The sequence below is a fragment of the Ricinus communis genome, chromosome 3, assembly GCF_019578655.1.
Source record: "Ricinus communis isolate WT05 ecotype wild-type chromosome 3, ASM1957865v1, whole genome shotgun sequence".
NCBI classification, from domain to species: Eukaryota; Viridiplantae; Streptophyta; class Magnoliopsida; order Malpighiales; family Euphorbiaceae; genus Ricinus; species Ricinus communis.
The window spans coordinates 5,102,333-5,126,294 of NC_063258.1; the positions used below are offsets into that span (position 1 = coordinate 5,102,333).

Consider the following 23,962-nt stretch of genomic DNA (forward strand, 5'->3'; position numbering starts at 1 on the left):
TTATAACCATTGTTAAATTACCAAACAACCCCTCGTGAGTCTCTTGTCGCATGTGCAAAATTTGTTTTGTTCAATTATTTTTATTATTTTGTGCTATATAGCCTGTACTTCATATGAATGGGATTTTAATGTCATATGCTAAACGTGTTTGGATTTATTGTATTTTTAAATTTAATTATTTTGATATTTTAATTCTTAAATTAATTTTATTTTTTTATAATTTTAAATAATTTTTAATATATAATTTCAATTAATACGTCCTCAAATACTGATATAAATATTTAAATATTATTTAAAAAGTTAGATATTTAATTAATAAAATAAAACACTTAGGATTACTAAACAAAAATTGATCCTAACAATAGATGCCAATAAAATAGATTAAAATAAAAATTATTTTGTTCAAACATTTTTTCTCTTCTGTAAGATTACTAAATGGTCGAAAATTGACCCTTAATAATAGGATATCAATACTATGCCAATAAAAGAATTAAAGAAAATAAAAAATAAAGATATTCTATGCAAGCCATTTTTTTTTTCATACAATGAGAATTTTTTAATATTTTTAAAGTTGATCGGATTGACTGATTGAACCTTAAATAATGACTAATCCCATTTGATTAGGATGATAAAATTAAAATTTAGTTTCAATTGACTTTTTAACTAGCTAGTTAGACTGATATTTATTATAAATAAATTTTAGAGCTATTATAAAAAATATTTTATAATTTTACCATTTTATAAATTTTTAATATGCTTTATTTTTTCAAATGAAGAGAAATATGTAATTATCAAATTATAATAAAAAAAGATATTTTATCATCAAAAAATTTCAATTTGTAAGGTTTTGATCTTTTTCACTAGGATTATTAAACCGACAAAAGCTGACCCTTAAAAATAAAACATCTATTATTGCCAATAAAAGAATTAAAGAAAATAAAAAGTAAGAATATTCTATGCAAACCATCTTTTCCTGCTATGAGCATTTTTCAATATTTTTAAAGTTGATCGGATTGACTGATTGAACCGATTAGACAGTGACTAATCCGAATTGATTAAGATGATACAATTAAAATTTAGCTAGTTAAATCGGTATTTATTATAAATAAACTTTAGGGCTAAATATAAAGAAATATTTTATAGTTTAATTGTTTTATAATTTTTAATATGCGTTATTTTTTCAGATGAAAAAGACTATGTAATTATATATCGTGATAAAAAAAAAGAAGATATTTTACCGTTAGAAAGTCTTGGTTTGTAAAGATCCAACCTTTTTTTATTTCGATTAACTATCATTATTATATTTCTCATATATGATAACATGAGTTTATAATTTAATAACTCATAGTTCCATTTTTAATCGCCAATTCATAATTTAAAAGCTATTATTCTAATAATATTTTGAGTTATTAAGTCTTTAAACTTATATCATCAAACACAAGCCATATAATAATGATGGCTGATTGGAATAAACATAGATGAATTCTTATAGATCTATACCTTTTAAGGGTAAAATATTTTTTATTCTAATTTATAGCTACATATTAAAAATTATAAAATGGTGAAATTATATAGTTTATTTAAAATTTAATAAGTGTCCGAATCAAACCGGTTTGATTTTACCGGTTCAAACTGGAGGAAGGAAAACAATGAGAAGTGGCAAATACGTAAATAAGTGAAACTTGCAGTGCTAAGTCAATACAAAACTCTTAACTGTAGAACACAAACACAAACATGTATAAAATAATTATTACTCTGGCCAAAGGCAGCTCCCAAATTTTTAATTCCGCCAGCCATCTTAGACTCTCAAGAGAAAACTCAACACAAAACACATCCTAATCAAATAATATTATAATAAATATTTGTATAACCCATTTGGGTTCGTCTCTCGATTGCCTATATACAATCATCTCTCGCCTCTCTGCTACCATCTCCCTGTTTTTTCATCAGGTAATCATCATCCTGATTTTTTCTTCAATTGGTTCTTTTTTCTTTTTTTTTTTTCTTTTTTCCTCCGGGTAATTGATACTAACATCAGTTTTATGTTTCGATTGGGTTCTCGTAGAACTGTGAAAAATGGAGGCAGCGACAGCAGCTATTGTTAGGTATCCTATTGGCATGTATAAACCTTCCACTACTGTTGGCAGATCCGTTTTTCTAGCTGCTAACGGCCCTGGCTTTTTGCGCTTTTCTACTACAAAGGTACGAAGGTTTCTGTTTTGGTCTGAATTGGGTTTTGGGTTTCTTGCAAAATCATAGTTTTTATGCCTCAATTTCATATCTTTTGTGTAAAATTTGGTCCTTTATTTATTTGAGGAAAGATATAAAGTTTGTGATTGTATCTGTGACCTCTGGATAGGATATATATATATATATATATTGGTTGATATGTTTTGCCCGGAAAGTATTTGATGAGATTTTGCAATGAATTGCAGCATTATTCTTCGGTTTCATACGGAAAGCAAGGATATAGACGGGAGGCTTTTGGGAATAGAAGATATACAGCAGTGAGAGCATCATCATCATCATCAGATCGTGCTGGGCCGCCAGCTCAAATAGCTCCACTTCAATTGGAGTCTCCAATAGGACAGTTCTTGTCTCAAATATTGATTAATCACCCACATCTTGTGCCAGCTGCAGTGGAGCAGCAGCTTGAACAACTTCAAACTGATCGCGATGCAGATAAACATAAGGAGGAGCCTTCTGTTTCTGGCACTGACTTGGTATTATACAGGTTAGTAAGTGTGACATCTAACTGCTTGGTATGCGTGTATGGGGCTTGCAGATTTCATGCCAAGAGTGTCTAATTATGTCTTGATGAAATTCTTAGGAGAATTGCTGAGGTAAAGGCTAATGAAAGGAGAAAAGCTTTGGAAGAGATTTTATATGCTTTGGTTGTGCAGAAATTTATGGATGCCAATGTTTCTTTGGTTCCCTCGATAGCTCCGGCTTCTGCTGAGCCATCTGACCCGGTGGATATGTGGCCGCGCCAAGATGAGAAGCTTGAGAGGCTTCACTCTCCTGAAGCCTACGAGATGATCCAGAACCACTTAGCACTGATTTTGGGTAACCGGGTAGGAGATTCAACTACAGTTGCACAAATAAGTAAATTAAGGGTTGGACAGGTCTATGCAGCATCTGTGATGTATGGGTATTTCCTCAAGCGTGTTGATCAGAGGTTTCAGCTTGAGAAGTCAATGAAAATCCTTCCAAGTGCTGTGGACGAGGGAGATAATAATGTTCAAGAAGCTATGAGGCCAGATATGAAATCTAGTGATGGAGATGCTGCCTTTCAAGCTGCGTCATCTCACCCGGAGGTGGCTTGGTCTGGTGATGTCAGTGCTGGGGGGTTTGGTCATGGCATAAAGGCTTCCAGACTTCGGAGTTATGTGATGTCTTTCGATGGGGAGACACTTCAAAGATATGCAACAATAAGATCCAAGGAGGCAGTTAGTATCATTGAGAAGCACACAGAGGCCTTGTTCGGAAGACCAGAAATCATCATAACACCTCAAGGGACAGTTGATTCTTCCAAGGATGAACTTATTAAGATCAGCTTTGGTGGTTTGAAGAGACTCGTCTTAGAAGCTGTTACTTTTGGTTCTTTCCTTTGGGACGTTGAGAGCTATGTGGATTCAAGGTACCACTTCGTTACAAACTGAATGTTGCTTGCCTACATGCCTGTCAAAGAAAACTTGTTGCAGAAGTAGAACTAACCGAATTTGAATGTCATTAAAGACTGTAAAAATTTGCACCGATATTTCTGTATATAGTTTGGATTAGGTATTTTCTACGATGGATTTGCTTAATGTGAAATTTGGTCGCCATTGGCGTCTCAGTTATTCATCATTATACTTGAATACAAAAAAAAAAAAAAAATCTTTGCATTCTCATGCTTGGGGATTGTCCATCTTATTTGCTAGTGTATGTTTGATCACACCAGCTGCCTGTATGTTTTGCTGGTGGTAATTTCTATCCCACAACTGGAGTATGAGGTTCATTCATGCTCTATGGTGCAGAAATGTTAATTTTAAATTACATCGAGTATGAGTGGCCCTCTATATGATAGAAATTTCCTTTGGTGTAAATCCTACCTTAGGGGAACAACTGGAGATGAAATCTAAAGATGAGAAATGATCAGAACTTTCAGAAAAACAAAAAATAAAACATATATTTTGATAGATGATTGATATATTTTAAATAATTAAGAATATATCGTGTCATTTTTCTATTAGTTGTGATGTATATAGTATTAAACAGCATGCTAAACACTAGCTAACTGACTCCTAAAAACAAGCTTGACTCAACTGCTAACTTAAGACTAGGAATCCACTAACAAACCTACAAGTCTAGCTAACAGCTACTGAACATAACTAACTAGATGACCAACAAACATGCTTGTTGGTTATACTAGATAGAGAAGCAAAAACTTAATAAATAAACTATTGATAAAACAATTTATTAATCTAACATTTCCTTCCTTAAACTCAACCGGATTAAGTTGAGTTTATAGACTTCAGCAAACTCAACCTTCTAGCCACTTGCTGTTGCTTCAGACTTATCAGACCAATCTCCGACTCCAAGCTTAGCCCTTAAAGTCTCAAATGTTTCTAACTTCACAGCTTTAGTCATGATATCTGCAATCTGAAATCTAGTCCCACAGGGCATCAGTTCAACAACTCCTTCATTCACAAGATCCCTCAGAAAGTGAAATCTTACGTCTATGTGCTTACTCCTTCCATGTAACACTGGGTTCTTCGATAGCTTGATTGTAGAGACATTGTCACACAGAATTGTAGTGGCTCCTTCTACATTTTCCATCCATCCCATCTGCTCAAGAATTCGCCTCAACCAGATACACTGAGCTGCACATGAAGCAGCTGCTATGAATTCAGCCTCTGTAGTCGATAGAGTGACCACTGACTGTTTCTTAGATGACTAGGAAATGGCACCCCCAGCAAGAAAGAACACATATCCACTGGTGATCCTTCTATCATTTAAATCCCATGCATAGTCACTGTCTGTGTATGCAATCAAGATAGGATTCTCCTCCTTTCTCTTGTACAAAATTCCAAACTCCAAAGTACCCTTTAGATACCTCAAGACCCTTTTTGCAGCCTGCATATGTAGCCTAGTTGGCTTAGCCATGTATCTGCTAAGCAAACATACCACAAACATTACATTAGGCCTTGTTGCAGTCAGATATAACAAGCTCTTAATCAGCTGCTTGTACAGAGTTCCATCAACCATAATTCCATCTTCTTCAAGTGTCAACTTGTCACCAGGAACTATGGGATTCCTTACTGGATTGCAATCCATAAGCCCAAACCTGTTTAGCAGATCTTTGGTATACTTCTTCTGGCATATGAATACACCATCATCAAACTGAGACATCTCTACTCCAAGGAAGTACCTCATCTTCCCAAGATATGTCATTTCAAACCTGGACATCATGTTGGTCTTGAACTCAGATACTAATTGTTCACTGCTGCTCACATACATTAGGTCATCCACATACACACTGACCATCAACACATCTGAATCTTTCTTTAGAATGAACAAAGTATGTTCATAAAGACACCTCTGAAACCCTGCTTCTAAGAAATACCTTTCAATCTTGGAATACCATGCTCGTGGAGCCTGTTTTAATCCATATAAAGCTTTTTTCAATCTATACACCTTGCTTTCCTCCCCTGAGCTTACAAATCCTGGCGGTTGTATCACAAAAACTTCTTTAGTAAGCTCACCATGTAGAAAAGCACTCTTCACATCAAGTTGATACACATGCCACCCATGATGTGCAGAAAGTGCAAGCATGGATTGAATAGTATCCCATCTAGCTACTGGTGCGAAAACTTCATTGTAGTCTATGCCATATTGTTGAGTGTTATAACTGTCATAAGCTTGGTCACTTCAAAAATGAGTGTCCGGAGTGGACACCTCAGACACACTATGCTGATGGACATGTCTCTGGACAGGATGAGATGCTCTTAATGGCTGGTGTTGGAGCTGACTGGCACAGGTTGATGGCTCATGAGAATTCAGAAGAGAATAGTAACAATTGGTGGTTTCTGGATAGTGGTTGCAGCAACCATATGAGTGGCGATAAGAAGTGGTTCAGCAGTCTTGATAGCTCCTTCACCTGCAATGTGAAACTGGGCAATAAAATGAAGCTTCAAGTCTGCGGAAAGGGGAATGTTAGGATGAGAATTGATCAAGCTTCACTAGTTGTGCAAGAAGTTTTCTATGTTCCAGGATTAACTAATAATTTACTCAGTAATGGTCAAATGCAAGAAAAAGGTTTGGCCTTTCTTATTAAGAATGGATTGTGCAAGATATTCAGTAACAAAACATGGTTTCTCTTCTCCACAATGATGAAGAGTAATCGTATGTTTGTGTTACATGTTGTGCCTAACTCTAGTGATAAGAGCAGTGATGGTTTGTGTCTTAACACAACTTAGTCTAAGAAGGAAGAGTTAGATCTGTGGCATAGGAGGTTTGGCCACCTTAATCTTCAAGGACTGCTGAAACTTGAGAAGTCCAACATGGTTAAAAGGCTGCCTTCTATGAAGAATGATAAAGAAAGTGTGTGTACTGTATGCTTAGTAGGAAAACAGCATAGAAAGCCCTTTCCATAGAAGAGCTTGTGGCGAGCCTCTACAAAACTCCAGCTTGTTTATGGCGATCTATGTGGGCCTATATCACCTTCCTCTCACAGTGGCAAAAGGTATGTGTTTACCTTAATAGATGATCATAGTCGAAAGCTTTGGGTTTATTTCCTTACTGCCAAGTCAGAGGCTTTTGGAGTGTTTAAGTCTTATAAATGCAAAGTTGAGAAAGAGTCAGGATCTCAACTTGTAAGCTTTAGAACTGATAGGGGATGAGAGTTTCTGTCTACTGAGTTTAAACAATGGTGTGATGAGGTTGGGATAAGGCGACAATTGATAGCAGCTCTTACTCCTCAGCAAAATGGAGTTGTTGAGAGGAAAAATAGGACCATTCTCAATATGGTTAAGTGTATGCTCTCAGATACTAATGTTCCTAGCAAATTCTGGTGTGAAGCAATTGCTTGGTCCACATATGTATTAAATAGAAGCCCTACTGCTATCAATAAAGAGAAGACTCCGTAGGAGTTGTGGAGTGGATCACCACCATCAGTGGATCATCTAAGGGTGTTTGGCAGTTTGTGCTTTGTTCATATTCCTGAGCAACAGAGAAAGAAGCTGGATGATAGGAGTGTGAAATGCATTTTTCTTGGAATGGCTACAGAATCTAAGGCCTACAGAGTTTACAATCCCGTCACAAAGAAGATTATTGTCAGTAGGGATGTGGCATTTAATGAATCTAAAGGGTGGGATTGGGACTCTAACAATTCTGCACAAAAGAATGCTGAACTCTCTTGGGATGGATTTGAAGAGGAAATAGAGGATCCAGAGATAGAGGATAATGACAGTGAAGAAGTAATCTCATCTCTGAATCAGCCAAATGAACAAGCTGATCAAGAATACATTACTGATGTGCAGGAAACGAGTTCTCTAGTTGCAGAAGTAGACTCTTCTCCAGAAACTGATGAGCCTAGTGACAACTTGGGTGCAAGGATTAGAACAAGACCTGTATGGCATAGAGATTATGAAAAGGGTAATGTTTTATTCTCTCCTAATGATTACTATGCTTTGCAGATTGATAGCTCTGATCCTATGACTTTTGAGGAAGCTGTGAAGTCAGAGAAGTGGAGAATAGCTATGAAATCAGAAATACAAGCCACTCAGAAGAATGACACATGGGAACTTACCTCTCTACCACCTGGAATCACTCCCATTGGAGTAAAATGGGTCTACAAGACCAAGCTTAATGAGCATGGGGAGGTTGACAAGTTTAAAGCTAGACTTGTAGCCAAGGGTTATGCTCAACAATATGGCATAAACTACAATGAAGTTTTCACACCAGTAGTTAGATGGGATACTATTCGATCCATGCTTGCACTTTCTGCACATCATGGGTGGCATGTGTATCAACTTGATGTGAAGAGTGCTTTTCTACATGGTGAGCTTACTGAAAAAGTTTTTGTGATACAACCGCCAGGATTTGTAAGCTCAGGGGAGGAAAGCAAGGTGTATAGATTGAAGAAAGCTTTATATGGATTAAAAAAAGCTCCACAAGCATGGTATTCCAAGATTGAAAGGTATTTCTTAGAAGCAGGGTTTCAGAGGTGTCCTTATGAATATACTTTGTTCATTCTAAAGAAAGATTCAGATGTGTTGATGGTCAGTGTGTATGTGGATGACCTAATGTATGTGAGCAGTAGTGAACAGTTAGTATTTAAGTTCAAGACCAACTTGATGTCCAGGTTTGAAATGACAGATCTTGGGAAGATGAGGTCCTTCCTTGGAGTAGAGGTGAAGAGTGCTTTTCTACATGGTGAGCTTACTAAAGAAGTTTTTGTGATACAGCCGCCAGGATTTGTAAGCTCAGGGGAGGAAAGCAAGGTGTATAGATTAAAGAAAGCTTTATATGGATTAAAACAGGCTCCACGAGCATGGTATTCCAAGATTGAAAGGTATTTCTTAGAAGCAGGGTTTCAGAGGTGTCCTTATGAACATACTTTGTTCATTCTAAAGAAAGATTCAGATGTGTTGATGGTCAGTGTATATGTGGATGACATAATGTATGTGAGCAGCAGTGAACAGTTAGTATCTGAGTTCAAGACCAACACGATGTTCAGGTTTGAAATGATAGATCTTGGGAAGATGAGGTACTTCCTTGAAACTTGTTCTTCATGGAGTCCCACAACTCCTTAGCCGTAGACTTCTGAGAAATAGTTTTCAGGATTGTCTTATCTATGCTACTGAATAGATAATTCATTGCCTTGAAATCCTTTAACTTCATTTCCTCAAGATTCTTTGCCTGTTCAGCAGCTAACATCTCCCCAGAATTCACTTCCTTGAATCCATTGCTAACCACTTGCCAATACTTCTTCAATCTCAAAAGGTTCTCCATGAGGAGACTCCAATGGTCATAGTCCCCATCGAAGGTAGGAATACAAGCCTTCGTGAAACTCGATTCTGCCATGAACACTCTCTTATGTTTTTCTCTCTTAGACAAGAAGGTCTCGTATTTTCTCTCGTGTGTTTCCCAAACCCGTTACCCACACGAATTGATCAGATGTTTTGCTTTTCGCTCTGATACCAAATATTAAACAAAGATTGTAAACTGCAAAACATAATACTATTGATTATGCTAAAAACTTCAATTTAAACTACAACCCAGCACTGCTTAATAGCATGCTAAACATTAGCTAACTGACTCCTAAAAACAAGCTTGACTCAACTGCTAACTTAAGACTAGGAATCCACTAACAAACCCACAAGTCTAGCTAACAGCTACTGAACATAACTAACTAGATGACCAACAAACATGCTCGTTGGTTATACTAGATACAGAAGCAAAAACTTAAAAAATAAACTATTGATAAAACAATTTATTAATCCAACATATAGAGCAATAAAAAATTTCCCATTCCGTTGGAAGTCCTCGAATCCGTTATTTCAGTTGCGCAAAAAAGTCATATCAATGTTGATCTAGCTTTACATATTTTATATCTTGCTGATATTATCAATGTTTGGTTATATCTTGCTGATATTATTAATTTTTGATTCATGTAATATTCAAAAAATAAAATAATTATTTAAAACATATCATGAAATTATTTTGAAGTTTAAATAAAGAATAAATATTTCATGAAATTATTATTATTACTTTTTAAATTTTTGGAATATATAATGGCCATTCTGCTTTTTAAAGGATATCATATTTCTTTAATGCATATAGTCATCTTAAAATTCAATTTATTTAGTAAAATATAGAAAATAAAACTAAAAATTTCAGTATTATGATAAAATTCTTATGTATGGCAATATAGTAATTAGGAGTGTAAATAAACCAAATGTGTCGTGAGCTATTCGGAATTCGACTCAATAAAATGCTTTTTCAAAATTATTCGTTAAGTTAATCGAGCCGAGCTTACTATATTTTCAAGCTTAATAGCTTTATCGAGTGGAATTCGAGCTCGACAGAGTTTGATCCGTTAGCTTGCAAGTAGGCTTGCAAGCTCGAGCTCGGTTTGTCTAGGAAGCTAGTGCATATGCTCACAATCTGGTTCATGAGCATACTCATTTGAAGTTGTTTATAGACTCATTTAATATCTCGAGCTCGAGTTCGAATTAATTTTATTTTTAAATTTAAAATTTTCTATATATATATATATATATAATTACTATTTCTAATAATAATAATTATTATTATTATTATTATTATAATTAATATTTAAAAATTCTTAACGAGTTCGAATATGAATTCGAACTTTTTTTATTATATAATTATTTAACAAGCCAAACTCAAATTTAACTCGTTTAGCATAATAATTTAGCTATTTTTGAATCGAGTTTGAACTACTCAAAAGCTTAATAATTTTAAGATGACTCGAACTTGAATTTGAATATAAGAGCTCGAGCTTCTGCTAGATTAAACCGAACCGAGCTGGAGCTTATTAAAATTCAGCTTGGCTTGGTATGCTTCCAGCTCTAATAGTAATTCAACTCTAAAATCTGCTCAAAATTAAGAATCATAAATATCATCATGGAATGTAGACATGATATGATATAAACATTATCGATATCATTATCTTAAAAGTTTAGGACACAACATACACGGAATATATTGATTAAAATATATAGATTTATTAATATTCAAAATATAAAATATAATATTTATAGATTTAATATTAGTTATATATATATATATTTAACAATAAATATTTATGTGTTATATTTCTTTTAATTTTATCAAAAATTATTATATTTATAAATTTTTATGGCCGATGAATGTTATAGCTAATTATAGAATCGTCTATAAATTTAATGTTAAATTGCTTCTTAGTTTGATTTCTAAAATTTTAAAATTATTATAACTCTATCCTATATATATATATATATATATATTAAACATAAATAAAAAATTAATTTAAAATCTTCTTTCATTTTACAAGTTTAATTGAAAAGGAAATATAGATATTTGAATAGTGAATAGTATTTTAATAATTTAGATTTAAAGTAGTAGTGATTTAAAATTAAAAATATTTATATTTATTAGTTTTATTTTACAATTAAGTTTTTTCTGACTTTAAAATTATCCATGGGTATGAGCAAATTGCCATTTCTATTATATGCTAGCAACTGTTCACTGTTCTTGTGTAATTTTACAAAGTTTTTTTGCTCAGGTCACAAGAATTTTCTGCCCTTCAAGGACGACCGGAGATGGGAAAGGCCAAACCCGCCCTTTGCCATTCCTAAGCATACTGTTGAATTCTGAAATAGTCAAGTCGGCAAAGCCCCAACAAACTGCAGTATCTAACAATGAAGGAGATGCTCCCAAAATTTACATGAAATTTCAATGAAATGATAAAAAGCTGGGCTTATTCATGACGAACAAGACTAAGCTATACAGAAGGAAATATTCCCCATCCACCCAATAATAAAGAAAAATATACAAATACCTTCACCAAATTAGTTCAGCTTATTTATAAATCAGTTCCTACAGTCTAAAGAAGACACCAATAGCAGCAGCAGCATCAATTTTTAACGCACTTTTGCACCATATTAGCACAAAAAGCCCCCACCATTTTCGAGCAACTGCAAGAGAATTCTGACCGTCAAAGTAAAATTAATCAATCTTCCAGTTCAAAATATTGGCATCCTAGAGCCATGAAAAATAAAAGAAACGGATGGTCATTCAGGTCTTAAATAAGGAGAGGAGCTCATTTCTGTACTGTAAAACGATTCATCGGCATTGATTCCGTATATGTTATCATCTTTTTCGTCATCCCACTTAAGGACCTCCCTTACGTACTTGAACGCCTCATCTACTGAGACACGTTCACGAGCTCTGACCTGCCAAGCAAACAACTTACGGCCAGTTATTGAAGAATATAGCTCCTTAAATTTCATTGCCACATAGTAGTAAGCTTGGTTAGCCAGAGTCTGAGTATTGTGATGCGCCTTCAAAGGGCTGAAATCCCTGAACCACTCGCAAGAGGACAGCGGAACCTGGTTGATCTTGTCCTCAAATGTATCATATTTATTCAGCAAAAGCACAAAGGGAGCGTCCCTAAAACAAGGGTGCCTCACCAAGCTCTCAAACAAGTCCCTGCTGGCCAGCATTTTATTATTATTATGAGAACCGGAACCATAGGCCCAGATCTGATCATAATCACTCAGTGCAACACAGAAGATAACTGCTCTTACGTCCTCAAACATTTCTAGCCATTTGCAACCATCATGCAATCCTTTGGAATTTATGCGAATAAGTTGGTATCTGAGAGAAGGAAATTCCACAGGACAGAATACTGAATATTCAGTACTAGCAGCATTATAGGAAAAAGGATTAGATGAAAGGAATGAAGATATTACTTGGCCAAACAGGGCGGACATTCAAAGTCATCGTTGTATGTTTCAGACATTGGGCTTCTATCATCAAATGAGAATCCCATGAAGGCAAGGCCATTACTCTGGGTGACTCCTTCAGCAAATAAAATGTCCTTCTCCGAAGGTTCATACTCGTTGCTTGAAATTTCAACAGCCTGTGATCGACGATAACAATTATCCATCAAAATATGTGAGATTGAATTAAGTGAAAAATTCAGCACTTGAACAAATGCTAGGAAAGGATTGCTATTTCAGCAAATTTTCTCAATCTATTTGTTAAAGGATTGCAATTCATGATATGATTGGAATTAAGACAGGGAAGATGCAGATTAAAAAATATATAGTTACCAAGTTTCCACACCAGTTTGAGCAAAACTCCTGCCAAATGGTATACAGTATTACTTTGTTGACACACCAATATTTTGACTTTTATGATGTGGAAATTCATCAACCAATAATACAGAAATTTAAGCACTTTTTCCCCCACAATTTCTAGCAAAATCTAACTAGTGGAACCAAAAACATTCGGATCCCTTCTCTTACCTCTGTATCTCTCTTCTCTCATCTTTTTACCAGCTTGAACTTTCTTTTCTCTATAATCAAAACTCTCCCTACATCTTGTGGATTTCTTTTCATTTCGGAATATCTCTCTTTATTTATCTCTTTTGGGACCTATCCTCCTATTCTTTTTACCATCTTTGACCCATACTACATAACACCAGTCTCCCATGTTATCATTCAAGAGCCATTTCTCTGCTAGTCTATCCCTTTGCAGAGCCACTATGACCATTAGCATTCTCCGCCATTGTCCCATCTCCAATCAGAGTCAGAATAACCATCTGCAGTCAGTCTCCAAGCTTAGATCAAAGCCATCATTACCATGACTGAACATTAGAAAGATTGCCACCATGAGTATAAAGATAATGACACTTTGGAATTATGAGAGATGGCTTTTGCTAGTCTTATGTTCCTGATCTAGATGTGCACGCTGCAAGTTCTCTTTTAAATAACCTCATCTTTTCCCAACATTTTAATTTCCTGGAAATATTTTGCTCAAGTTTTTGGGCATTAAAATGAGAACAGAAGGATTTCTCTTTTTATTTCATTTGTTTTTTTATTTTTTAGGGGAAAGTACAAATGGTTTGACGCATTTTCATATAGACGCATGTGATTTTTTTTATGTCAATGAGATACCTGTGATTCATATTATTAGCAAATAGAGGCAAAAATGACTTAAGCCGTACAAGAAGCTGATGCAGCATGAGTATATCCTGCAAAGTGATGATTATGTTTCCAGTTTATCCTTGCCATGTCAGCTTTCTTTAACTGCACAAATCATTTTTTCCTCTATTTATTAACAACATATATGACAAGATATCTTCTTGTTGAAAAAAAAAAAAAAAAACCAAATGCCTATATGTGACAATACAACAAACCACAAGGTAGAGGTTTGTACTTTCCCTTTTCTCATGATGCACAGTGAGAGTATTTATAAATTGCTTAATGAGATGGATTCTACAGGGATTTGATTGAGAAGGAATGTATTGTATTATGATTAAATTGAGCAGGAATATATTGCAAGCTAGGAGAGGCAAAGGTTTTTTTATATATATAGAAACAAAATATATCATCCGTTCCTGTTTCTTTTTCTTGGAGGAACATCATTTCTGTTATTTGATAATGTTCTTTCCAAAGTTTGAACTTCTAATCTGCTTTTAATAATATATAAAAGCACACACTTAAATCTTTCAGATTCCTGAACAAATTAATTAAAAGGATGGCATCCTACATCTGTTTGTGCATACTACCATGAGAACCCTCGAAGAATAAAGCTCTAGCTTTACAATTTTGGCATAGACCTAATATATCAATAGTGGCAGCAATCAACGACCACTGTGAACCAACCATCTAACCTTTTTCAACAAAGAATTCATATACCACAGAAAATATGGAAAAACAATTCTAATATAACTACTTATACGCGTTATCTCAAACAAAAATAGTTTCAAAACATCATCATCTATGGAATGACAGGAAATTCAATATTTTATCATAGCCCGGAAACATCATTTTCAGGGGAGTAACATTGAACCCCCATCCATGCTGCTTTAATCCTTTGTCCATTGCATGTCTTTGCATGCCTTTCAAATCTAACAAGCAGCGAATGATTTTACCAGTGTCTTTCCAAATGGCCTCTCATAATCCTAGCAACTCAAGTTCAATGTATTTAATTAGTTGCGCAAGTGGCGGTCCATGTCATCAATGTCTAACGATCATCTTGGCCAAGGTTTATATATACCTGAAAGTCATTTAAGTCTAGAATAGCACTTGTATGTTTCAGCTCAAACGAGAATATAGCCAAATTATATTTGTTAGCCTGGCACATGTACCTTGGCTACTCTTAGCTTTTTAGATGCTACTACAAATACCTAAACACCCTCAATTCACGTAGTAATTCCACTGGTATGTTTCTCCTGTAGATTTCTTACTTCAAATATTCACAAATCTGTAGGTCCAGTAGCTTTCTTATGCTGGACATTATAAGACTTTGCCTCTTCAAAACCATTCCTAGATAAACTACTATATTGAACTCCCATTCTATGCTATAGCTATACACTAGCACAGACATTCAGCTGTTGAGGCATACACCTCAATGTCAACCGTGGGACATTGAATTACATAATCCATGGCATAAAGAAGGAAAGTCTCATTGATATCATTTGGTGAATTGTCCATCAAGTTTAGTTTTATGCCTCACCTTCATCAAAGGTGAGGCTACTTTAAAAGAGGTTCTTCCCCAGAAATATCCTTAGACATGCTTCAAGAGAAACAGATGCCACATATTCTCCTTCCTATCCATCAGGTTCTATCAAAAGAAAAATCTCATGAAACAATGACTTAGAGAGCTCCTTGGGCATAAAATTTCATGATATAGTGCACAACAACATACCTGCATTTCAAAACTCCAGGGGTATGATAAAACGTGATAATGAAGAAAATCTAAATTTACAGTAAGATAGATCATCAATGAAAGGAAAAGAAAGAATCAGATAGGATGACTTATAACTACTTGGTGATAAACCATGCAAATAATAAAGATGCTTGAGGCACACCTGATCTAGAAAATATTTGGCAACATCAGGGAGCTGCAATTCCTTACTTCTCTTGTATGTCTCTTGAATGGCAGGATCCTTCCAGACCTCACCAACAATAGGACCATACTCTCTTGTTGCAGCAGGAAAAAAGGCATCTAAGTCCCCAGTAGCCATGATATCCAGTAACCAGTCAGAGAAATACTTAAACCTTTGATTTATGGAGTAGATGCAGTGCTTATTTGCTTCAACTCCTGTTTCATCTGAAATTGTTCATCACAACCAGTTACTATGGCTTTCTCATGCCCACAAGCAAAAATTCTTTATATACATTTTAAAAGTATTTATTTCTTGAAGAAAATCATGACTCTTCCTAGTAATAGGAAAAAATATAAAAGGGAGAGAGCAGTCACTGTCAAACTAATCTAGTGGTTAACAGTAATTAAGAATATAGTAGAAGTTTTCTTCAAAACAAAAAATGCACAACATTGATTCAACTCATCTATTTGCAAAATCCAGAGTATACATCATGCCCTTTCAGAGGGGAAAGTTTAGATGAGTAGGTCTATATTAAAAAAAGAAAAAAAAAGGGACAAGAATAAGGAGGAAATTAGAAAAGTTTCTGTTATTCATTGTCTCAGATGGTCATAGAATTAGAAATGAACGAATCTACTTAAGAACTTGAGTTGTATTCGACCGTTTAAAGGAAATAAGAATAACACTTCTAAACAACTAGATTTGTACAGGACCATTTGAAACAAAAAAGAAAAATGTTAAGATTGACTATGTCTCTTATGGAAACAAAAAACGCAAGGAAAGTTGGCAAATTTGTCAAAAAAGAAAGAAAAGAAAGGTTGGCAGATAGGATTCCTTTGAGCAAGACAGGCTTGGACCGATAACTAGTGTCAGTTTCACCTAGACTGCATTATTATTCCCTCTCCTTTGAATATGATAAAGTAAAAGGTTAACAAACTTTAAGATTGTCATTTGTGTTGTTATTATTGTATGTGTTCATTGACCATCATATATCCACTGTTTTTAGACCAAGAGCTGACAAACAGTGAACCAGCAACAGATCTAACTCAAGCCTTTACACGAAATCTTTTTGAGTCAAATATCAAATTTGCCACTGTAGCAGAAAAGATTGAACCCAGGGTTTCAACCAGTCCTTTTGTTCCTATACATAGAAGCTAAAGTTATTGAATGAAGATTAGGCTTGAAGTTTTGAGTATTTGACAATCCTAGATTTCCTTTTGGTTCTCTTGCTTTTCATGGAAAAAGGATGACATCCACCGGTGAACTATTCACAACATGCCAATATGGCCATAAAACTCTACTTTGGCATCATTAGCCCAAAATTCCTATTTTTTTGCAACTTGTATATAACAATCAACTGATAAACAGCCCATTATAACTTTTTCTGTTTATCTCCTTCAACAAAGGCCTGAGTTGTTGACATTCTTGCATTATTCATGGTTCAAATTCCTCAAATTTAATAGTTCTTTTAATTGTTGATGGTCAGAAATAGGGCCAAATTGGCCAAAAAATAGAAATTATGAGCTACTGAGACCAAATTAAGTTCCATAGCCAAATTGGCTTTTCATGAAAAGTTTGAGGGAGGATTTGCACTTTATTCCTTCTTTTCATCTACAAAATCTTTTTCAACAAATGAAAAAGAGAAAACCATAATTGAGAAACAACAAGGAGAAAGAGAAAATAGAGTTCAAACCTGATATAGATTCTTCAGCATTCAAATTAGCAGTTCCATCTTCCATCAGAGCTTCCTCTTCAAACATTTCTCGTCCTTCAAGTAATATGCTAAGATATTTGTACATATTACTTTGAATCATGAGCTTAATGTTCTGTAATTCTTCTGAAGTAAACTTATTCCCATACAAAAATTTTGCCTGCTCCATTGAAGAAATAATAAAAAGTAGTCATTCATGAAACATGATTAGATGGTAAAGAAGGCATGTAATCATTGTCATGGAAAAATAAAAATACAGTTATTATACTCCCCTAAACATAGAGAATATCCAAACTTAAATTGCCATCAGTGCTAAAGAGCCTTAAGAGTATTAATGGGTTCAAGTTTCCTAAACATCTGTCCAACTAAAACTAATAGATCAATGATTACAAACATGCATAAACAAATGTAAGATGACATTGTCAGTGCAAAAAAGAAATTTCACCCACTAACTAAAGAAAATGTAATACTGCATACAAGAGCAAGAATAAAAAGATTAACTCAAATAAGATAATGATTTCCAGAAAAAAAGAAAAAAGCACTGATAGCATCAAAATCACCCAAAATGTTTTGAAACTTTACGAGTAACCTACAATAACTTTCTTAAGAGCTAAGAAAATTTTCAATGATACAAAAGGAGAAGTGTACATTTCAAAGAACAAAAGGAAATTACCATGTTTTCAAGAAAAAAAAAATGTTAGAACAGATTTAAAGTAAGCTTTTTACGGCTTAATTTGCAGGAAATAGAAAGATATCTGATATGTAATCCTATAACTTCTAATTTCCTAAGGAGATTAGAATTTCTAAATACAGCTAAATTTAAACTCTCAAACAATATTTAGGAGAAACTTCTGAATTCCATAATTAAGAATTAAACTCCTAATTTCTATTTTCTACTGTGCATAAAAAAAGAGACCAAAAGATCAAAGTAAACAAATGAAAAAATTACATCCAATTAAATGAATGTTTATGACATACAAGAGAAATGAAGTCAACGAAGAAGCTTTGAGACATGACCATACCTGCTTGAAGATGGTACTGGTTCCAGATCCCTCCAAACCCAATAACAGAAGTTTTTGGACCCTTCCCTGTTCCAAATAGTCAGGCACTGACCTACTTGAAAAGGTAGTCGGATCTTCTTTTGACTCCAAAGGATTTCCCGGTGGCACAGGCAGCGAGAACAGTGAACAAATCAAACGAGTAGATGCCTGCCTACCAACAATCAAATACCAACTGTATAAGAATTCAATTCAAAACCACGGGATAATTTTTAAACTCAAAAACAACTAAAAGGAAAGAGTGGATTATCTGCAGATTATGTGAGAACCTTTCCCCATATGTTTCCTTTTATCTTATTTTGGCCCTCTTCCTCATAAGATCCATCATCATACACCCAAAAATGTGTATCCCGAGGGCATTGTACCTTAGCCAGCTGAAACGAATACCAAAATGAATAAAGTAAGTCAAATGTAGTAATGCTTGAGGCCCTATCACATAACCAATAAATGATGTAATTACCAATTAAATATAAAGCCATCATTTAAAGCTTTTGTGCAAGCAGAAGTGTAAACCTATCATGTTTACATTTTGAGAGAAAATAAGAGAGAAATAGAAAGAAAAAAGAAACATGGTAAACAACAAACAGCAGTTTCAGAGACACTTAGTTTGACTAAACGAATGAAAAAAGTAACACACCTAACATTCCATTGGCATTATACGATCAAGTCAAGTAGAACTCAAAGAACCAAAAACATCTAATAAAACTTCTAAAGAAAGAAAGGAAATGAAAAAATGTAGAATTGCAGAACAAACTGCACAAGACAAAAGGCAGATATTAGGCATCATAAACTTCCAGTTAGTGAAATATGTAACATAAAATGAAATAGTTCATTTAACAACAAAAGAGAGAGAGAACATGCATTAGCTTTTGTTAAAGTTCAGTCTTTACTAATAATATCAAATTGTTAACAGAAAAACCACAAACTTGATACTAGATATGCACAGAGTAGCAACCTCTTATGTGCAGATCTTGAGATATGTTACTGCTGGAACTTAAAATCCCACATTGGTGACAAGAAAGTTAGCCAAAATATAACGTTGGATAACCCACTATCTAAATGCCTTGGGTTATTTTCGAGAAGTGTGGACTGCAACTAATAATTAATAAAAAGACCAATTTATAAATAACACTTTCATATTTCCAAGGCCCAAAAATTTGACATGGTCTCGAAGCCCAAAGGCTTAATGCTGCTAGATCCTCGGCCTGTAAAAAGAAAAGATCATCATTTGAGCTAGACACTAAAAGAGTTAATTAGACCAGTTGCACTTGAAGTAGACTGTTGGAACCTAATATCTCACATTAGCGGAAGGTAAAAAAGTTAGCCCAAATACAATGTTGGAGAACCCACTGTCCAAATGGCTTAGGTCATTTTGATGAAGTGTGGACTCCAACAATTGTATAAGACCTGGTTTAATTAAATAAAGATAAATTTAATTTAATATAAACAACAGTCTTTCATATTCCTAAGGCCCCAAGAATTTGATAATTACCAATAAAAAATTATACAAAAAACTACTCTGCATATAGGGAGTATTTAGCTTCATATTAGCAATGAAGTTAATATCTTATTAACAAGAGATACCAATTAAACAAAGAAATTTCAGAGGCTTGTTAATTTCATTATGTAAACAAAGTTACAAACCATTTGAGGGCTCGAAAAGAAATTTTAACTTTTGGCAATTAATCTCATAACCTTAATTTTGGAGACCAACATAAGCTTCTCCCCTAAATTTGAGTACGTATTTGTGGACTCTTTATCCCAAAAAGGTTATAGGGCTTGTACTGCATCAGTCACTAACACCTTACCAGATACAAGGCAAAATGAAATGGCATTCTATGACAAGATTCTTCAACCTTATTGAATCTATTAATGCTGAAAAGATGTTGCTGACTTTAATATTTCATGGGCCACTTGACTGATTCTCGAAGTGCAAAAGAAATCCAAGACCAAGAAATCCAATTATGTCGTAATATCTGACTTTGACGTGTTCATTCAATATGGAGGATTCTAATAGTCCCATTTTAGGTGGTCAGAGAAATAAGCAAATTTAAACATTTGCTCTTTGCTGGAGTATTTAGATATTGTGATTGTAACTTGCAATATTGTAACTTGCAATCCTCTAACTCACATCATCCTTACTTTTCTTCTGATGATTTTCTTGTTCTTTACTATGAGTAAAACAAATCTCAGCTCAACTAGACTTTTAGTTCCAGTCTAGTGGGGGTCAGATGTATCGATCACTAAGACGAAAAAATTACAAAACACAGTAAAGAGAAACAAAAGGAAACTCAAGCAACACTAGTTTTAATTGAATCATTAATGATGCCAGCAAAGTATGCAATTTAAATTAACAGGATCCCCGTAGTCCCATGCCAGACATTAGTATAACATAAAATTAATTGAAAGACAATCATATGACTAAATTGACATGCATTTACAGAAAAAAAAAAAAGAGAGAGAGAGAAATACCTTCAACACTCTGAGTTCAGTCTTGGTAATTTCACGCCCATTTATGTAAACCTTGGTGTTTCCATTACTCGCATCAGGGCGAAGCTTACCACCAACATTAAGTTTTGAAGTAATAATTCTATCAGGCTTCTCCCCCTCCTGGAACACCACAAAATTAAAAAATAAACAACAAAAAATCATTTCTTAACCAGATATTCATTTATCATTCATACCTTTCCCCATAGTCCCGAATCCTTATCATACCAATACTTTCCAGGCTTTAAATTCTCCGGCGGCATAGGACAGCCTAAAACCTCAGCTAATTCCTCTTGCCTAAGTGACCTTCCATTCACAAGTAACTGCTCAGGTCTCAATTGATTGGCTGCACATTCTTTCTCCGCTTTCATAATCTGTTTAACCTCCAATGCACTACAGACTTTTGACAAAATCCTTGAACACTTACCTAAACTACACCGTTTTGGTTCATCAATAGGAAGCCCTATGCAACCAACACATTTCCTTCCTTCAGGCATTGAACCCATAGCTTTAAGCAAACAATTACTACAATACCTCGCATCACACACTATACATACCTCTCTCTCTCTTAACCTATTCCTTTTCTCGCATCTACTGCACGTTCCTCTTTTCCTATTGCCCTTTTTAACCGCCACTGCAGGCCCCACTGCACTTGATTGCGTGGATGAATCTCCATCGTTGCTTTGTTCTTCATCATCATCATCATCGTCATACTCCGTTTCTGATATTAACGGAGCATCATGGAATTTCACTACATTCACACGATTTCCTTCATTTTCTTTGCAGTTTCCGTTTTCTCTGTTTGTTTCCATTACATTTTGGGGTCTGCTCGAAATACCTGAGCTTGCGTTCGTAAAACGGCTGAATTTTGAAATCGGAGCAGCGACAGGGATAGAAAGGTCATTTGCGTGAGAGACAGAGGCTAAAGAAGAAGTCCGAACAGAAAGGGAGCTTAAGTTAACTGGATCGACGCGAGGGACGTCGTAAGAAATAGGAGGACCTTGATATTCGATAGCGATTGAGTAATCGAGGTGCTCTTCGTCTGGTAGTGGAGCGCCTGCAGGTAACATCTTCCTCAGTACTTCTTCCCATGCCTTTTCTTCTTCTTCTGCTTCTGTGTCAACAGTAGCCATTTGCGAATGAGGATCTTTTTCTCTTTTCTTCGTTCGTTTGGTTAGCGAGAAAATGAAGGAAAATTTGTCAAAGAAATAAAGCTGCTGGGTTGGCTAGCTCGAACTAGATGGTGTGTTTGACTCTTTTTCCTCCAGTAACGGTAGATATTAATAACGTAAGCGGTGTCAGGTGTGATTCCGTTACAACGAAAAATTCCGTTAGATTTGACGTAATGCTCGATACGTAAGATTTTTATTTATTTACTTTTTTTTCAAAGATCAGAAGGATTTGCTAGTTGTACCCATGAGTTCTGCGTGGATTTGGTGCTGTGGTTGTTGAATGCAATTTTATTGGGCTAATAGCCGTAAAAGTATTTTATGTAAATTTACTATTTTGACTAAAGTTTTAAATATTGTCAATTTAGCCCTAAGTTTACTAATTGAGAGCTATTTTACCAAATTTCGATATTAGTCAAAATTGATCTAAATAAATAATGACATATATGATTCAAACACATTTAGTTGGATTCCATTGCCACATCATGATTTAGTTAAGCAAACTCTACTCATTCATCTATTTTATTCTACCCATTTAGCTTTCTATTAAAAAAAATCCTAATTAACATTATCTCTCATCATCCATCTCTCTTCTTACACATCTATCTTTCTTTTTTTCTTCGACTTTAATGGATAAAGTGTGTAGAGTTAGTTAACTTAACTAAGGTGAATTAGATGGTGTTATGATGTAGCAATAGGACCCAATTGAATGTGTTTGAAATTACACGTGTCATAATTTTTATATATCAATTTTTAACCAAAACTGAGATTTAATTAAAAGAGTTCTCAATTAGTAAATTCATGACTAAATTAACAATATTAAAAACTTTAGTCAAATAGCAAGATATCGTAAAACTTGTAGATTTTTATGTTGTTATGCTTTTCTATTTTATTTAAAGAGATTATATGTATAATAAAGAGTATTTTAATTAATATTTAAATAATTTCTTATATTGTTAATTTTATTTTCTCATAAGTATTAATAATTTTAATTTTTTTTTTTTACTTTTTCTTCAACTATTACAGAAGGTCTCTAGCCACTAGTTGGTTTTCTTTTTTTCTTTTTTGTAATTTTTCCTTTTATAAAAAGAAAAAGGATAAAGGATTCATTTGGTATGGGGTTAGTAAGGAGCACTTTCTGATAAGTAAAGATTTTGATTGTGATTGATTGCACGGTGACAAGAACTTCCGAAAAGTAGATAATTTAATTTTTCTTATATTGACCAATATTTTCTCATTTAAATATCTAAGAAAAGCTGCCGCCGATTTTATTTATTATTTTCTTTTAAAATACATGACGAAGCAACAAAATTTCATTTTCTAGGAAGTCAATTATATACCAAACACTCTTAATTTCTAATTTTGGAAAATAACTTCTTTAGAAATTCAACTTCTTGAAAAGTAAAAGATTTATACCATACAAAGCCAAAGATTAAAAATATCAATTAAATGAAAGTACATAAAAATTTATAATACTTAATTAAAATTATAATAGAAAGTAAAATTAGTTCTAGATATGGAAAGTTGAACCCATTTTTTATATTTAAAAGGTTTAATTATTAAAATATTTATATTTTGTACTTAATATCAAACTTTCAGGAGTAGCATGAAATTCATAATTAAAAAGATTCTCTCTATCCATTATGGAGAGTAGCATGTGTTTAAAGAAGAATTATAGAGTTAATTTATTGAAATTAGACTCTTCAAGATCAAACCTTTTCAACACCAATTATTCATAATTTTAACGTTAATATTATTATCACAAATTATTTTTATCAAAATTTATTTTGACAGGAATACTTATCAAATTTGAGATAAAAGAAAGACAGAAGACTAAATGTTAGATTCAATTATACTTCCATTAGAACCCTAATACCAAAAAGATATATATATTTAATTACTTTAATATAAGTTGAAATTATTACTTTTC

At 34.0% G+C, this 23,962-nt stretch overlaps 2 protein-coding genes across 2 annotated transcripts; one reads left to right on the forward strand and one right to left on the reverse strand.

Moving 5' to 3' along the window:
- Positions 1–1,717: 1,717 nt before the first annotated feature.
- LOC8280421 (UV-B-induced protein At3g17800, chloroplastic) lies at positions 1,718–3,893 on the forward strand. Its single transcript, XM_048372043.1, has 4 exons — positions 1,718–1,950; positions 2,066–2,202; positions 2,436–2,734; positions 2,831–3,893. The coding sequence occupies exons 2-4, from the start codon at positions 2,077–2,079 to the stop codon at positions 3,660–3,662; spliced, it is 1,257 nt and encodes a 418-aa protein (XP_048228000.1). The 5' UTR covers positions 1,718–1,950; positions 2,066–2,076; the 3' UTR covers positions 3,663–3,893.
- Positions 3,894–11,197: 7,304 nt separating this feature from the next.
- On the reverse strand, positions 11,198–22,235 carry LOC8280416 (extra-large guanine nucleotide-binding protein 3). The gene is made up of 8 exons (XM_002533403.4): positions 21,061–22,235; positions 20,849–20,986; positions 18,646–18,750; positions 18,341–18,526; positions 17,301–17,478; positions 15,593–15,834; positions 12,465–12,634; positions 11,198–12,369 (listed from the first exon to the last, which is right to left on the reverse strand). The coding sequence occupies exons 1-8, from the start codon at positions 21,994–21,996 to the stop codon at positions 11,784–11,786; spliced, it is 2,541 nt and encodes an 846-aa protein (XP_002533449.1). The 5' UTR covers positions 21,997–22,235; the 3' UTR covers positions 11,198–11,783.
- Positions 22,236–23,962: the final 1,727 nt, after the last annotated feature.